The sequence below is a fragment of the Aptenodytes patagonicus genome, chromosome W (assembly GCF_965638725.1).
Source record: "Aptenodytes patagonicus chromosome W, bAptPat1.pri.cur, whole genome shotgun sequence".
Lineage (NCBI taxonomy): Eukaryota > Metazoa > Chordata > Aves > Sphenisciformes > Spheniscidae > Aptenodytes > Aptenodytes patagonicus.
This window is the reverse complement of record NC_134981.1, coordinates 42,743,576-42,762,219: the sequence shown is the minus strand read 5'-3', so window position 1 is coordinate 42,762,219 and position 18,644 is coordinate 42,743,576. Positions and strand designations below refer to the sequence as shown.

The following is an 18,644-nucleotide window of genomic DNA, read 5'->3' as shown; positions in this document are numbered from 1 at the left end:
CCCTGGTAACCAGAATAACAACAACAACAACTGTCAAACAGCAAACTTGATCAAAACCTCATTGATGCTGCCTTTTACCTCATTAGGAAGGAAGATAGCAGATAGCAAGGCAAATCCAGAAATGCCTATGAAAGGAAGAAACAAGACAGTGAGTGCACTGAAAGGAGGAAGGGCCTTTTTTTCTCTTTTCTTTTTAACTAATGAATAATTTTGACAGCTTCTTCTTCCTACCTTTCCATAGCAAAAGGATACACACAAATACTCAATTATATTTGACCAGTAGAAAGCCAGTTCACTGTTATAACTTTGGAGGGCTTTTTCAAGGGGTGGCAGGTACTCTTAGTGCACACGATACACTTGATTTGTGTTGAAAGCTCTCCACAGACATGTGATTCACCTGGAACTGATGTTTGATGTTGCTCTGATGTCATGGTCCATTTGGATCTCTCAAATTTACAGGACAACATACTCTGTAAATTAAACTTTATTTTACGAGCTCATTAGGAAAGAAAACAAACACGTCAAACAAGGGCTCAAGCCCCTTTGTACAGACTAGTCTAACACATGAATTCACTAATTCATCACTTAATTCACAAGGCTTCTCACTCACAAGTTCTCTAATTCATAACTTGTAACTTGTAACTCGTGCACCTATGAGCAAAATAGTTACCTAGCCAATGGTGAGAGTGCTCATCCTTCCTCCTCCATCATGGTGTGGGCGTCCCCTGTATCACACCGGGAAGCACAAAAGCCTCAACAGTCCAGCTGCTGTTGGATCCGCTTCAAAAGCTTTTTTGGGTAAGCTGATGTTTTATACCTTCAAGCTTGGAAGTTTGATCTATACCATTTCCATGAGTTAGCAGATTCTGAAGAAACTGCCAGACAATCAATATGCAAGGATTATGGCTGCAGGAGACAGCAAGCTGCAGGTGATCATGGCGGCATAATGACCTTTAGCCCTTTCTGGCCACCTGCCCTGTCTACATGGTGCTCTTGCTTTGACCTAATGGCGCTGCTCCCAGCATGCATCAGGCCTTAGTGTGAGCTGGGTTAGCCAAAATCTGAGCAGGAGTTGAGTGAACAGTCACGCTCCACCCCTTAGTAGAGACCAAACATCTAGCAAATCCATTGCCTCGGCAAGTGGAGGTACTGTTACTCCTCTTGCCTCGTTGGGAGTGAGGGTAGAGGAAAGTTTTGAGCACTTTCACTTAAGTCTGGCTTCACAATTTTTTGATCAGGTAACAATTGATGGTATATGCTCTCAACATGGCGAGATAAGCGATAAACACAGATATACAAGCATACTAATAAAATAGAACACAATAATACAATGATCGTAGGATGTAACATAAGATGCAATATGCCAGTTGCAGATGGTGCATATCCCATTAAAATGTCATACCAGTGATGTCCAGCAGTTTGTTCAATTTCTGTTGCAATTCTGACAATCCAGCCAGTATCGTGTTTGATAGCAATAGTCACTTGTTTCTGGTATGTAATAGCTTTTTCATAGCTGGTAATTAAGGATTCCAGTTCTTCAATTTGAGAGTATACTGTGTCCCATATTGGTCCTAAGGGTACAGACCATGTTGTAGGCCAATATTCCACCAGCATCCATGCGAGGTTAGCTTTATGGCTTCTATAAGTCGTCCACAGGTCTCTAGTGCTGTAACGTTGCACCAGCGTTCTCGGGCGGGAGCGGTTGTTTTGTTCCCATCATTCCATAGAACATCACAAAGTGACACCACACATACACAATCTGTTTTTCCCTTAAGTACAGCCGTGCAATTATCATACACTGAGTCTAAATAACAGGTACCTGAGGATATATTACTTGAACATGGGTCTTGCATTACTATGTTCAGGGCAGTACCGTTCACAGTTTCCCAATTGTTCACATCCACGAGTATCAATTAGATTGCCTTGGTTATCCATCCATTTGCTTCCTTGGACTGGAGCCCATATCCACTTAACAGGTTACTTTTGCTTCCTACCTCTGAGTACACAATTTTGAGAAACCAGGATTTACAACTCTGGCACTGACTCAATAATAGGGTCCCTTAACACAGCGGGATTTCCAATATGGACCCAATTGGCTTGTTGTTCATATTCATTTGTAGCAAAGGTTTGCATAGTAACACACGTGTTAGAAACAAAATTGTGAAAAGCAGTATACATGTCCTTCAAAATTTGTTGGAGCTTTTTCCATGGGTTTAGACTAATCGTCAGGGTTTTAGTAGTTGTGTCTATCCCCTTTACTATATCCATGGTCTGACCAATTACAGCTTGTTTGCATAATTGTCCTAGCCTAGACACTTTATTATTAATGATCTCCCAGTCCATAGAATTTAACACTCCTGTCCTCAATCCATCAGCTCCCAATCCTGTTGAAAGATCCCTAACTGTGTGGGTTTTCCAGTAGGTCTTAAGTCATTTATCTTATATAGGTATTGTCCACTGCGAGCAATTTGGATATGCTTTACTAAAATCACGTTGTCCCAGCGAACCTTAAAGTAAAATTCACATACTTCAGAAGTAAAAACTGCACATCTTTCAGGAAATCCTTCGGCAAGTGATGTAGTAGTGGTAGTGGGAATCAGGGAAATGTCAAATTGCATACTGCCGACTGCGGTGCATGACCCTTGCCTTGGCACACAAACTCCCATAATGAATCCCAACAGCTCCATTCCCAGTGGGCACTGCCATCCCTTGCTGGGGTTATCTGATATTGTTACATGCATGCAATTGTGTAAGAGGACAAACTTCATAGAATCATAGAATCATAGAATAGTTTGGGTTGGAAGGGACCTCTAAAGGTCACCTAGTCCAACCCCCCTGCCATGGGCAGGGACATCTTCAACTAGATCAGGTTGCTCAGAGCCCCATCCAACCTGACCTTGAATGTTTCCAGGGATGGGGCATCCACCACCTCTCTGGGCAACCTGTTCCAGTGTTTCACCACCCTCACAGTAAAGAATTTTTTCCTTATATCTAGTCTAAATCTACCCCCCTTTAGTTTAAAGCCATCCCCCCTTGTCCTGCTAAAAAGTTTGCTGCCATCTTTTTTATAAGCCCCCTTTAAGTACTGATAGGCTGCAATAAGGTCTCCCTGAAGCCTTCTCTTCTCTAGGCTGAACAACCCCAACTCCCTCAGCCTTTCCTCACAGGAGAGGTGTTCCATCCCCCTGATCATTTTCGTGGCCCTCTTCTGGACCCGCTCCAACAGGTCCGTGTCTTTCTTATGCTGAGGGCTCCACAGCTGGACACAGTACTCCAGGTGGGGTCTCATCAGAGCAGAGTAGAGGGGCAGAATCACGTCCCTTGACCTGCTGGCCACGCTTCTTTTGATGCAGCCCAGGACACGGTTGGCCTTCTGGGCTGCTGTCGTGGTTTAACTTCAGTCGGCAACTAAGCACCACGCAGCCGCTCGCTCACTCCCCCCCACCCGGTGGGATGGGGGAGAGAATTGGAAGAGCACAAGTTAGAAAAACTCGTGGGTTGAGATAAAAACAGTTTAATAATTGAAATAAAATGATAATAATAATAATATGATAATAATAATAATAATACACAAAGCAAGTGATGCACAGTACAATTGCTCACCACCCGCCGACCGATGCCCAGCCAGTCCCCGAGCAGCGGCCCCCCCCCCGGCCAGCTTTCCCCAGTTTATGTACTGAGCATGACGTCACATGGTATGGAATGTCCCTTTGGCCAGTTTGGCTGTGCCCCCTCCAAGCTTCTTGTGCACCTTCAGCCTTGTCAGTCGGTAGAACATGGGAAGCTGAAAAGTCCTTGGCTAGTGTAAGCATTACCTAGCAACAACTAAAACATCGGTGCGTTATCAACTTTGTTCTCATCCTAAATCCAAAACACTGTACCAGCTACTAGAAAAAAAATTAACTCTATCCCTGCCGAAACCAGGACAATATCCACCCCTTATTCTATAACATCTGTGTCATGCTCAAGTCTCATATTTTCCAGTACATTTTCATTAATCACCACCCCTTTATATATATATATATATATATATATACACACACACACAGAGATATCATTCCCTTCGTCTGTGGGCCATCCCTCTAAAATGTTCGGTGAGTTCATTTAGTCCATGACTTCGGGCTCCATCTGTCATAATAATCTTTCAGGGCAGGAAAAATGGAGATGGTATGTGGTGTTGGATTGTTCCATGTTGAAGTCAGTTCTGGTACCATCATCACTGTGCTTTGCTTGGTTTCACTGAAGTTATTCTTCATTAGTCTGGGTGATTCTTATTGTAATAGCATTAGTATGGCATATAATATTATTAGTATTATTAGTATATCTGTGTATTATTAGTATAACTATTATAACTATAATTAGTACTTAACATCACATAATTCAGATCATTGGCTATTCTCACCCAAAATCAAATCCCCTTGAGGTACACATCGGACTTCCCCATCCTTCCGCATTATCCACCAAGTGCACCCAGGTCCTTGAGCAAAAGCAATCCCATGGATGGGTCTGCCTCTGCCTGAGGCAGGAATAACCCAGACTGTCTTCCCCAGCATATTTTTTATGTGCACTACAGGAACTTTATTCCCATCTACAGTATGTAAAAGTTCTGACTGGGCAGGGCCTGCTCGATTGGCAGATCCCCTAGTGTTGACTAACCAGGTGGCCTTTGCTAAATGCGTATCCCAATGTTTGAACGTCCCGCCACCCATTGCTCTCAGTGTAGTCTTTAACAGTCCATTGTATCGTTCAATTTTCCCAGAGGCTGGTGCATGATAGGGGATGTGATACACCCACTCAATGCCGTGCTCTTTGGCCCAGGTGTCTATGAGGTTGTTTCGGAAATGAGTCCCATTGTCTGACTCAATTCTTTCTGGGGTGCCATGTCGCCATAGGACTTGCTTTTCAAGGCCCAGGATAGTGTTCCGGGCGGTGGCATGGGGCACGGGATATGTTTCCAGCCATCCGGTGGTTGCCTCCACCATTGTAAGCACGTGGCGCTTGCCTTGGCGGGTTTGTGGGAGTGTGATATAATCGATCTGCCAGGCCTCCCCATATTTATATTTCAACCATCGTCCTCCATACCAAAAAGGCTTTAACCGCTTGGCTTGTTTGATTGCAGCGCATGTTTCGCATTCATGGATAACCTGGGCTATAGTGTCCATGGTCAAGTCCACCCCTCGATCACGAGCCCATCTATATGTTGCATCTCTTCCTTGATGGCCTGAGGTGTCATGGGCCCACCGAGCTATAAACAATTCACCCTTATGTTGCCAGTCCAGATCCACCTGAGCCACTTCAATCTTAGCAGCCTGATCCACCTGCTGGTTGTTTTGATGTTCTTCAGTGGCCCGACTCTTGGGTACGTGAGCATCTACGTGACGGACTTTTACAACCAGGTTCTCCACCCGGGCAGCAATATCTTGCCACAATGCGGCAGCCCAGATGGGTTTGCCTCTGCACTGCCAGTTGCTCTGCTTCCATTGCTGCAACCACCCCCACAGGGCATTTGCCACCATCCATGAGTCAGTATAGAGATAGAGCACTGGCCACTTTTCTCGGTCAGCAATGTCTAAAGCCAGCTGGATGGCCTTTACTTCTGCAAATTGGCTCGATTCACCTTCTCCTTCAGCCGTTTCTACAACTTGTCGCATAGGACTCCATACAGCAGCTTTCCACCTCCGATGTTTTCCCACAATACAACAGGACCCATCAGTGAACAGGGCATATTGCTTCTCATTTTCTGGTAGTTCATTATACATTGGGGCCTCTTCAGCACGCGTCACCTCCTCCTCTGGCGATATTCCAAAATCTTTGCCCTCTGGCCAATCCACGATCACTTCCAGGATTCCTGGGCGACTGGGGTTTCCTATTCGAGCCCGTTGTGTGATCAGTGCGACCCACTTACTCCACGTAGCATCAGTTGCATGATGTGTACAGGGGACCCTCCCTCTGAACATCCAGCCTAGCACCGGCAGTCGGGGTGCCAGGAGGAGCTGTGCTTCAGTGCCGATCACTTCTGAAGCAGCTCGAACCCCTTCATATGCTGCTAATATCTCTTTTTCAGTTGGAGTATAGCGGGCCTCGGATCCTCTGTATCCCCGACTCCAAAACCCTAGGGGTCGACCTCGAGTCTCCCCAGGTGCTTTCTGCCAGAGGCTCCAGGTAGGGCCATTCTCCCCGGCTGCGGTATAGAGCACATTTTTTACCTCTTGCCCTGCCCGGACTGGCCCCAGGACTACTGCATGAACTATCTCCCGTTTAATTTGTTCAAAAGCTTGTCGTTGCTCAGGGCCCCATTTGAAATCGTTCTTCTTCCGGGTCACTTGATAGAGAGGGTTTACAATCAGACTGTAATTTGGAATGTGCATTCTCCAAAAACCCACGACGCCTAAGAAAGCTTGTGTTTCCTTTTTGCTAGTTGGTGGAGACATGGCTGTTATTCTGTTGATCACATCCATTGGGATCTGACGACGTCCATCTTGCCATTTTATTCCTAAAAATTGGATCTCCTGTGCAGGTCCCTTGACCTTACTTTGTTTTATGGCAAAACCGGCCTTCAGCAGGATTTGGACTATTTCCTTCCCTTTTTCAAAAACTTCTCCTGCTGTGTTGCCCCACACGATGATATCATCAATGTATTGCAGGTGTTCTGGAGCTCCACCCTGTTCTAGTGCAGTCTGGATCAGTCCATGGCAAATGGTAGGGCTGTGTTTCCACCCCTGGGGCAGTCGGTTCCAGGTGTACTGAACGCCCCTCCAAGTGAAAGCAAACTGTAATGAAGGAGGAAACATTATAGAAGAAGGTAGTGACCCTGCCATTCTGTATTTCCTCCGTAAAAAAACTCTCAGAAAAGTTACTGCAATTGCTAGTTGTCTCCACGAAATTATCTCCGTGGTACAGTAACGGCTTCATTGCGAAGTTTACATACCACACTAACGTCAAGGTCAATGTTCTAAAAACAAACCTCACAAGCGAGACATTACTATTCACTGCAGACCACAGCAAACTGCAAAACCCAACACCAATCTTTAACATGTACAGCAGGAAAAAGAGCGCGATGCAGATTATACAAATCAATATCAAGAACAGAGAAACCAACATTGTGACCCACAACTACTAACAGATATAAGTTCTTTAATACACTCCGGTTAACCTGTTATTATCTCAAACCCTTCGAGCCCCACGTTGGGCGCCAAAAAGGACTGTCGTGGTTTAACTTCAGTCGGCAACTAAGCACCACGCAGCCGCTCGCTCACTCCCCCCCACACACCGGTGGGATGGGGGAGAGAATTGGAAGAGCACAAGTTAGAAAAACTCGTGGGTTGAGATAAAAACAGTTTAATAATTGAAATAAAATGATAATAATAATAATATGATAATAATAATAATAATACACAAAGCAAGTAATGCACAGTACAATTGCTCACCACCCGCCGACCGATGCCCAGCCAGTCCCCGAGCAGCGGCCCCCCCCCCGGCCAGCTTTCCCCAGTTTATGTACTGAGCATGACATCACATGGTATGGAATGTCCCTTTGGCCAGTTTGGTTGTGCCCCCTCCCAGCTTCTTGTGCACCTTCAGCCTTCTCAGTCGGTAGAACATGGGAAGCTGAAATGTCCTTGGCTAGTGTAAGCATTACCTAGCAACAACTAAAACATCGGTGTGTTATCAACTTTGTTCTCATCCTAAATCCAAAACACTGTACCAGCTACTAGAAAAAAAATTAACTCTATCCCTGCCGAAACCAGGACAGCTGCGAGCGCACATTGCCGGCTCATGTCCAGCTTTTCATCCACCAGTACCCCCAAGTCCTTCTCGGCAGGGCTGCTCTCAATCCCTTCATCCCCCAGCCTGCATTGATACCGGGGGTTGCCCCGACCCAGGTGCAGGACCTTGCACTTGGCCTTGTTGAACTTCATGAGGTTCACACGGGCCCACTTCTCGAGCTTGTCCAGGTCCCTCTGGATGGCATCCCGTCCCTCTGGCATGTCGACCGCACCACTCAGCTTGGTGTCATCTGCAAATTTGCTGAGGGTGCACGTGATCCCACTGTCTATGGCATTGATGAAGATATTAAACAGTACCGGTCCCAATATGGACCCCTGTGGGATGCCACTCGTCACCAATCTCCATCTGGACATTGAGCCATTGACCACTACCCTCTGGATGCGACCATCTAACCAATTCCTTACCCACTGGACAGTGCACCCATCAAATCCATACCTCTCCAGTTTAGAGAGAAGGATGTTGTGGGGGACCGTGTCAAAGGCCTTACAGAGGTCCAGATAGACGACATCTGTAGCCCTTCCCGTGTCCACTGATGTAGTCACTCCATCATAGAAGGCCACTAGGTTGGTCAGGCAGGACTTGCCCTTGGTGAAGCCATGCTGGCTGTCTCGAATCCCCTCCCTGTCCTCCATGTGCCTTAGCATAGCTTCCAGGAGGATCTGTTCCATGGTCTTCCCAGGCACAGACGTGAGACTGACTGGCCTGTAGCTCCCCGGGTCTTCCTTTTTTCCCTTCTTAAAAATGGGGGTTATGTTTCCCCTTTTCCAGTCAGTGGGAACTTCACCGGACTGCCACGACTTCTCAAATACGATGGATAGTGGCTTAGCAACTTCATCCGCCAGTTCCTTCAGGACCCGCGCATGGATCTCATCGGGTCCCATGGACTTGTGCACCTTCAGGTGCCTTAGATGGTCTCGAACCTGATGTTCCCCCACAGTGGGCGGCTCTTCATTCTCCCAGGCCCCGCCTTTGCCTTCTGTGGCTTGGGCGGTGAGGCTCGAGGACTTGCCAGTGAAGACCGAGGCAAAAAAGTCATTGAGTACCTCTGCCTTCTCCGTATCCTGGGTAACCAGGTCTCCCGTTTCCTTCCAGAGAGGGCCCACATTTTCCCTCCTCTTCCTTTTACCCCCGACATACCTATAGAATCTTTTCTTGTTGCCCTTGATGTCCCTGGCCAGATTTAATTCTGTCAGGGCTTTAGCTTTCCTAACCTGATCCTTGGCTGCTCAGACAATTTCTCTGTATTCCTGCCAGGCTGCCTGTCCTTGCTTCCACCCTCTGTAGGCTTCCTTTTTGTGTTTGAGTTTGTCCAGGAGCTCCTTGTTCATCCATGCAGGCCTCCTGGTGTTTTTGCCTGACTTCCTCTTTGTTGGGATGCATCGCTCCTGAGCTTGAAGGAGGTGATCCTTGACTATTACCCAGCTTTCTCGGGCCCCTCTTCCCTCCAGGGCTTTGTCCCATGGCACTCTACCAAGCAGATCCCTGAAGAGGCCAAAGTCTGCTCTCCTGAAGTCCAGGGCAGTGAGCTTGCTGTGCGCCCTCCTTGGTGCCCTAAGGATCTTGAACTCCACCATTTCGTGGTCACTGCAGCCCAGGCTGTCCTTGAGCTTCACATTCCCCACCAGCCCCTCCTTGTTGGTGAGAACAAGGTCCAGCATATCACCTCTCCTTGTTGGCTCCTCTACCACCTGGAGAAGGAAGTTATCATCGACGCATTCCAGGAACCTCCCGGATTGCTTATGCCCTGCCGTGTTGTCCCTCCAACAGATGTCGGGGTGGTTGACGTCCCCCATGAGGAACAGGGCTTGTGAGCATGAGGCTGCTCCCATCTGTCTATAGAGGGCCTCATCCACTCGGTCTTCCTGGTCAGGTGGCCTGTAGCAGACCCCCACCGTAATGTCACCTGTCCCTGCCTTCCCTTTAATCCTGACCCATAAGCTCTCGGTCGGCTCCTCATCCATCCCCAGGCAGAGCTCCATGCACTCCAGCTGGTCATTGACATAGAGGGCGACACCCCCTCCTCGTCTCCCCTGCCTGTCCTTCCTAAAGAGCCTGTATCCCTCCATCCCAACACTCCAATCATAGGAGCCATCCCACCACGTATCCGTGATGCCAATAAGGTCGTAGCCCTGCAGGCATGCGCACGTCTCGAACTCCTCTTGTTTATTCCCCATGCTACGTGCGCTTGCATAGAGGCATTGAAGTTGGGCCCCCGATGAAGCTGTCTTACTGGCTGGAGTTCCTTTGTGCTGCTCCTCAGGCGCTCGCCTGCTGACCTGTGATCCTTCTCCAGGCTCTGGGCATCTATTGCTGGCCCTGGCATCAGACTGGTAGGAGTGGGATGGATTGAGGTTCCCCTCCCCCAGCATCTCTTGTTTAAAGCCCTCTTCACCAGCTTGGCAAGCCTATGACTGAAGATGCTCTTCCCCTCCTCTGACAGATGGACCCCGTCAGCCCCCAGTAGACCAGGTTTCTCAAAGCGAGTCCCATGGTCTAAGTAGCCAAACCCTTGGCTGTGGCACCAGTCCCGTAACCATTTGTTGACTCGCCAGATTCGACTGGCCCTTTCAAACCCCTTCCCTTTGACCGGCAGGATTGATGAGAAAACTACCTGCGCTCCCGAGTACCTTACCGCTGCTCCCAGGGCTCTGTAGTCCTTGATAGTCTTCAGGCTGCTCCTGGCTGTGTCACTGGTGCCCACGTGAAACAGCAGCAGCGGATAATAGTCAGTGGACTGTACGAGGCTTGGTAGCCTCTCGGTGACATCCCTGATGCAAGCCCCCGGTAAGCAGCACACCTCTCTAGAGAGTGCGTCCAGTCGGCAATTGGGCGCCTCCGTACCCCTCAGAAGAGAGTCACCTACTACTATCACCCGTCGCCTTTTCTTAGTGGCGCTGGTTGTTATACGGGGGGCAGATCGGGCTGCATTACTCAGCTCCAGCGCTTCTCCTGGTGTGACAGGACTTTCCTCTTCAGCCTGCAGAGCGGTGAAGCGGTTCTGCAAGGGCACCTCAGGCTTCGGGGGAAGTCTCTTCCTCCTGCTGGTCCTTGCCTTTGCAACCGTCCATTTTTCTGCATTATTGGCCCCCCCACTCCCTTCTGCATGTGCCGGTGGGGGAGTTTTTGGCTGTTTGGCCATGGGCTGCGGGTCCGCTGCAGACTGCGCTTGGAACCAGCAATCTAGCTCCTTCTCTACCTCCCTGATGTTATGCAGTCTTCTCACCGCCTCCTGCAGCTCAGCCACCTGCTGCAGGAGGTCCTCGACCTGGGCACATCTTTTGCAAGCAGGTCTGCTGCCTGTCCCTACCCCAGGAGAGAGGTCTAGGCACTTCCTGCAGCCTGAGGTCTGCACTGCAGCCTCTCCCTTCAGCAGTTCCATCTGCGTGGAGGCATCGGCCGCCACTGGGGTAGATGGTGCAGACCCCCCAGCCGGAGCCACGGCCTTTACCCTCAGACGAGTGCCCACCATTCTGCCTTGAGTGTCGGGTAGGATGAGTGCCCTTGACCTATGCCCAGTTGCTGGGTTATGTGTACGCCGAGTCCCCCACTCAGCCCGTAGAATGCCTCTCCTTCGAAGAGGTGCCCTCCCTGCACGCCCTCCCTCGTGAACTGCTGTGCAAACTGCCGCGCCACGCCCTGTTTGCCTGTCCTGGTCGCAGTGCTCGTGGTCCCTAGTGCTCCCTGGGGCTGCCTTTAGTGGGAATGGGGGGTGGCAGCCAGTTACTCCTGGCCCCGCCCATGCCTCGTCAGCCACCCTCGTGAGAGCTGCCGGCTCTCGACAGGTCTCTGCACTCCCCTGTGGGTTCCCCGGCTCAGGAAAATCCCCTGTACGCTGCGATCCGCCGCCCCGCTGTGGGACACGCCTGCACCGGAGCTGATTGCCTCTGCGAGTGACCTTCAGTGGTCCTTCAGTGGTATCGTGATCGTATTGTGGGGCAGTGTCTCCATCTAGAATGCGAGTATTAGTCTGACCCAAGTCCAGATTCCTGGATACGGACTACTAACACTTAAGCAAAAGGTAAGATTAGAATCATAGAATCATAGAATCATAGAATCATTGAGGTTGGAAAAGACCTCTAAGATCATCGAGTCCAACCGTCAACCCAACACCACCATGCCCACTAAACCATGTCCCTAAGCGCCTCATCTACTCGTCTTTTAAATACCTCCAGGGATGGGGACTCCACCACTTCCCTGGGCAGCCTGTTCCAATGTTTCACCACTCTTTCAGTAAAGAAATTTTTCCTCACGTCCAATCTAAACCTCCCCTGGCACAACTTGAGGCCATTTCCTCTCGTCCTATCGCTAGTTACTTGGGAGAAGAGACCGACACCCACCTCGCTACAACCTCCTTTCAGGTAGTTGTAGAGAGCGATGAGGTCTCCCCTCAGCCTCCTCTTCTCCAGGCTAAACAGTCCCAGTTCCCTCAGCCGCTCCTCATAAGACTTGTTCTCCAGACCCCTCACCAGCCTCGTTGCCCTTCTCTGGACATGCTCCAGCACCCCAATGTCCTTCTTGTAGTGAGGGGCCCAAAACTGAACACAGTATTCGAGGTGCGGCCTCACCAGGGCCGAGTACAGGGGCACGATCGCTTCCCTACTCCTGCTGGCCACACTATTTCTGATACAGGCCAGGATGCCATTGGCCTTCTTGGCCGCCTGGGCACACTGCCGGCTCATGTTCAGCCGGCTGTCGACCAACACCCCCAGGTCCTTTTCCGCCAGGCAGCTTTCCAGCCACTCTTCCCCAAGCCTGTAGCGCTGCATGGGGTTGTTGTGGCCGAAGTGCAGGACCCGGCACTTGGCCTTGTTGAACCTCATACAATTGGTCTGGGCCCATCGATCCAGCCTGTCCAGGTCCCTCTGCAGAGCCTTCCTACCCTCGAGCAGATCAACACTCCCGCCCAACTTGGTGTCGTCTGCAAACTTCCTGAGGGTGCACTCGATCCCCTCATCCAGATCATCGATAAAGATATTAAACAAGACCGGCCCCCAGTACTGAGCCCTGGGGAACACCGCTCGTGACCGGCCGCCAACTGGATGTAACTCCATTCACCACAACTCTCTGGGCCCGGCCGTCCAGCCAGTTTTTGACCCAGCGCAGAGTACACCTGTCTAAGCCGTGAGCCGCCAGCTTCTCTAAGAGAATGCTGTGGGAGACGGTGTCAAAGGCCTTGCTGAAGTCCAGGTAGACCACATCCACAGCCTTTCCCTCGTCCACTAGGCGGGTCACCTGGTCATAGAAGGAGATCAGGTTGGTCAAGCAGGACCTGCCTCTGGTGAATCCGTGCTGGCTGGGCCGGATCCCCTGGTTGTCCCGCTCATGCCTTGTGAGCGCCCTCAAGATGAACCGCTCCATAATCTTCCCCGGCACCGAGGTCAGGCTGACAGGCCTGTAGTTCCCCGGATCCTCCTTCCGGCCCTTCTTGTAGATGGGCGTCACATTGGCAAGCCTCCAGTCGTCCAGGACCTCCCCCGTTAACCAGGACTGCTGATAAATGATGGAGAGCGGCTTGGCGAGCTCCTCCACCAGCTCCCTCAGCACTCTCGGGTGGATCCCATCCGGCCCCATAGACTTGTGAGCGTCCAGGTGGCGTAGCAGGTCGTTGACTGCTTCCTCTTGGATTACGGGGGGTTCATCCTGCTCGCCGTCCCTGTCTTCCAGCTCGGGGGGCCAAGTACCCTGAGGATAACTGGTCTGCCTGTTAAAGACTGAGGCAAAGAAGGCATTGAGTACCTCAGCCTTTTCCTCATCCTCAGTGACAATGTTCCCCCCTGCATCCAATAAAGGATGGAGATTTTCCTTGGCTCTCTTCTTGTCATTAATATATTTGTAAAAACTTTTTTTTGTTGTCTTTAACGACAGCGGCCAGATTGTGTTCTAGCTGGGCTTTTGCCTTTCTCATTTGTTTCTCAGTGTTTGGAACAAATATACCAGATTGCCAACTCCCATCCTATTGTTATAGGGCATGTAGCTGCACACCAGAAAAATACCACTCAGGTGGCCAAATGGAACAATATGGCCGATCACTTAGCCAGTATAAATGCATCAGGATTTTTCTCTACCTTGAGTACTGAATGGCTGGGTAAATGGCTGCATGGATGGTTGGGACACACTGGTGCATATGACCTGTATCAGCATGCAACAAGATGATGCTGGCCAATTACTAAGCAACAAGCAGTTCAACTAGTGACCACTTGTGGATTTTGTAATGATATGAGGGATTATCTTGTCAAAAGTCAACAACAAGCAAACCTTACGAAGGGCAAGTCCTTTGGGGTACTTGGCAAGTAGACTATATCAGACCCATGACACATACCTCTGAAGGATGGAAATTCATTATAACTGGAGTTGAGATAGCGAGTGGTTTGGGTAATGTTTACCCTACACAGACTGCATCCGGATTGGCAACTATAGCAGGATTAAACCGATGGTTTGCTGTGCACCCAAAGCCACAAGAGATACAGTCAGATAGTGGGTCACACTTTAAAAATAGAATAGTACAGAAATGGTGTCTTAAGCATGGAGTTAAGTGGACTTTCCACTTACCTTATTGACCTCAGAGTAATGGTATAGTAGAAAGATGGAACGGGTTGCTTAAACAACAACTCAAATGGTGAAAAGGTAATACTAATCAGGGAAGAAACTTATGGGAAGCTGTATAAGCATTGAACTCACAGCAGACTCCTACTGGTGATCCACTATATAGAGGTTTTGAACAATCCCCTGTGCTGAACCAACATCAGCAGGATGCTTTGAACACCTTGGTGTGGCATCCAGGAGATCGTGTAAGAATTCAACACCCATCACTCAGAAAACGCTGGATCACTTTGCAGCACTTTTGAAGGAAAGGACTATGGGAAACTCTGGATACTGTGTGTGAAAGGCAAGGAGCTACCTGTAATACGACTTGCTTAGAAGAACAAATGCTACCTGAGACTATGAGCTTTTACCTCAGGGTTGATGTGACCTAACCTAAGCTGGCCCACACGGGCTGAGAACACCCCATACCGACAATAAAACAATAGAAGATTTGCCTTTCAAAAAACCAGGCATATAACCACGGCCAGAACAGCAATCGACCAGAATCCAGCATAAAACCATTCCACCTGCACGGGACATTGGTTTAGAACAATGAAGATGAACACACCACTGACCATACATCCACACCACCTGCACAGGACAAGCATGTACTGATCCTGCATGGGACAACGGCATACCGATTACATGAACAATAACTGATTAGCCCACCCCTTAACATGAGTAATTTGATTGGTCTACACAACTGTATTGTGACATATATAAACCCTGCTTTCCTCTGTATCAGGGTCCTCCATGCATTAGGCTGGGGCACTGCTATGCACATAGCTAATATGAGAGAATAAATTCCTAAGCGTCCTTGTCTCCCTCTTTGGCCAGCCAAGAACTGACTTTTACATGTGGGAGTGAAATTAATCATTACTGAGGCTTGGATACGATCCAAGACCTAAGTCTTCTTTCTCCCTCCCTAGGAGCTATTGATGTCCTGGACGAATAAGTGAAAGCCTTCATCCAACCTGCATACTAAGGGAAGTATCCATCTAGAAAGTACACTAAGTATTCCCTGGAACTCTGTTATCACCGGAGAGAATGTTGGCAATATCTAAAAAGAACCTTCACGTATCAGACAATTCTAACCCTTGTGTCCTGGTTTCGGCAGGGATAGAGTTAATTTCCTTTCTAGGAGCTGGTACAGTGTTTTGGATTTAGGATGAGAACAAAGTTGATAACGCACCGATGTTTTAGTTGTTGCTAGGTAATGCTTACACTAGCCAAGGACTTCTCAGCTTCCCATGCTCTACCGACTGAGAAGGCTGGAGGTGCACAAGAAGCTGGGAGGGGGCACAGCCAAACTGGCCAAAGGGACATTCCGTACCATGTGACGTCATGCTCAGTACATAAACTGGGGAAAGCTGGCCGGGGGGGGCCGCTGCTCGGGGACTGGCTGGGCATCGGTCGGTGGGTGGTGAGCAATTGTACTGTGCATCACTTGTTTTGTGTATTATTATTATTATCATATTATTATTATTATCATTTTATTTCAATTATTAAACTGTTTTTATCTCAACCCACGAGTTTTTCTCACTTGTGCTCTTCCAATTCTCTCCCCCATCCCACCGGGTGGGGGGGAGTGAGCGAGCGGCTGCGTGGTGCTTAGTTGCCAACTGAGATTAAACCACGACACCTTGCATTGGGAAATCTGGCATACTATCACATAAATGTTGATGCACTATGCAATAATCAAGTAAACCGACAGAGTTGGTAACCTTTGCTGTAACATGGACAGTGAGGCCCAACATATCCAAAACCCACCAGTGGGGCAGCAAGAACCAAGGCATCCACCTGACCACCCACACTACATCCACCCAGCCAACTCAACTGGTAATCGTCGGCTTCCGAGAAGAGTACCGGCTATGGTTTCCACTCGGCCGAAAGCCGTCGCCAGAAGGAATGTGGCGACCCAGACAGAGCTCACACGCAAGCATACAGCTGTCCAGGTCTCTGGCTGCAGGGAGTGCCTGAGCCTGTCAGCTGTACCGGAGGGCAGCAGAGACACCACCTGTGTGCGGTGTGACCAGGTGGATGATCTGCTCGGCCTGGTGGCAGAGCTGAAGGAGGAGGTGGAAAGGTTGAGGAGTATCCGGGAGTGTGAGAGGGAGATAGATTGGTGGAGCCGCACCCTACCGTCCCTGAGGCAGAGGCAGCAGATGGAGGCTCCGCGAGAAGCAGAGGATCCCCTGCCTTCTTGCCACCAGGTAGAAAGAGGGGACCTAAGCGACGGGGGGGGATGGAAACGGGTCCCTGCTCGGCGTGCCAGGCGAACCCCCGCCCGGCCTCCCTCACCTTCCCGGTTGCCTTTACACAACAGATATGGGGCCCTGGAACTTGAGGGCGAGGCAAACGAGGATGTAGACGAAGGTCCATCCGGGGGGTCGCCTAGGGTGAGGCAGTCAGCCCCACGCATTACGACTGCCGCTGCTAAGAAAAAAAGGAGGGTAATTGTCATAGGCGATTCCCTTCTGAGGGGAACAGAGGGCCCGATATGCCGACCGGACCCGTCCCACAGGGAAGTCTGCTGCCTCCCTGGGGCCCGGGTCAGAGACATCACTAGGAAGCTCCCTGGTTTGGTACGGCCTTCTGATTACTACCCGCTGCTGGTTATACAGGCTGGCAGTGATGAGATTGCAGAGAGAAGTCCTGCAGTGATCAAAAGGGACTTCAGGGCACTGGGGCGACTGGTTCAAGGATGGGGAGCACAGGTAGTGTTTTCCCCTATCCCTGCAGTGGCAGGGAAGGATACTGAAAGGAGCAGGAAAACACACCTGATCAACGCGTGGCTCAGGGGCTGGTGCCATCGGAGGAATTTTGGCTTTTTTGATCATGGGGAGGTTTACATGGCACCGGGCCTGCTGGTGACAGACGGAGCCCAGCTGTCTCAAAAGGGAAAAAGGATCATGGCTCATGAATTGGCAGGGCTCATTGAGAGGGCTTTAAACTAGGTTCGAAGGGGGAAGGGGATAAAACCAGGCTCGCTAGAGATGAGCCTAGGGGTGGCGTGCCGATGCCGGGGGCGAAATCGATAGCCCAGCTCAAGTGCATCTACACCAATGCACGCAGCATGGGCGGCAAGCAGGAGGAGCTGGAAGCCATTGTGCAGCGGGAGAGATATGACTTAGTCGCCATCACAGAAACATGGTGGGGTGACTCTCATGACTGGAGTGCTGCAATGGATGGCTATAGACTCTTCAGAAGGGACAGGCGAGGAAGGAGAGGCGGTGGGGTGGCCCTGTATGTTAGGGAGTGTTTTGATTGTATAGAGCTCAACGGTTGTGATGATGGTACGGTTGAGTGTCTATGGATAAGGATGAGGGGGAAGGCCAACGAGGCAGATATCCTGCTGGGAGTCTGTTATAGACCACCCAACCAGGATGAAGGGGCGGATGAAGCGTTCTATAAGTGGCTGGCAGAAGTCTCTCAATCGCTAGCCCTTGTTCTCGTGGGGGACTTCAACTTCCCGGACGTCTGCTGGCAATACAACACGGCAGAGAGGAAGCAGTCTAGGAGGTTCCTGGAGTGTGTGGAAGACAACTTCCTGACACAGCTGGTAAGTGAGCCTACCAGGGGAGGTGCCTCGCTCGACCTGCTGTTTACAAACAGAGAAGGACTGGTGGGAGATGTGGTGGTCGGAGGCCGTCTTGGGCTTAGCGACCATGAAATGATAGAATTCTCGCTTCTTGGTGAAGTAAGGAGGGGGGGCAGCAAAACCACAACCATGGACTTCCGGAGGGCGGACTTTGGCCTGTTCAGGACGCTGGTTGAGAGAGTCCCGTGGGAGACGGTCCTGAAGGGCAAAGGGGTCCAGGAAGGCTGGACGTTCTTCAAGAAGGAAGTCTTAAAGGCGCAGGAGCAGGCTGTCCCTGTACGCCGTAAGAAGAACGGGTGGGGAAGACGACCGGCCTGGCTGAACGGGGAGCTCTTGCTGGGACTCAGGAAAAAAAGGAGAGTTTACCGCTTGTGGAAGAAGGGGCAGGCGACTCAAGAAGAGTACAGGGATCTCGTTAGGTCGTGCAGAGAAGAAATGAGAAAGGCAAAAGCCCAGCTAGAACGCAATCTGGCCGCTGTCGTTAAAGACAACAAAAAAAGTTTTTACAAATATATTAATGACAGGAAGAGAGCCAAGGAGAATCTCCATCCTTTATTGGATGCAAGGGGGAACATTGTCACTGAGGATGAGGAAAAGGCTGAGGTACTCAATGCCTTCTTTGCCTCAGTCTTTAACAGGCAGACCAGTTATCCTCAGGGTACTCGGCCCCCCG

At 50.0% G+C, this 18,644-nt stretch overlaps 1 protein-coding gene across 1 annotated transcript in view; it reads left to right on the top strand.

Annotated features, from left to right (window-relative positions):
- LOC143172043 (synphilin-1-like) overlaps nucleotides 1–1,575 on the top strand; it is a 116,955-nt gene extending 115,380 nt beyond the window's left edge. The window contains 1 exon segment of the mRNA XM_076361260.1: nucleotides 1–1,575. Within this exon segment, the coding sequence (XP_076217375.1) occupies nucleotides 1–208 (208 nt within the window). The 3' untranslated portion in view covers nucleotides 209–1,575.
- The last annotated feature ends 17,069 nt before the right edge of the window (nucleotides 1,576–18,644 follow it).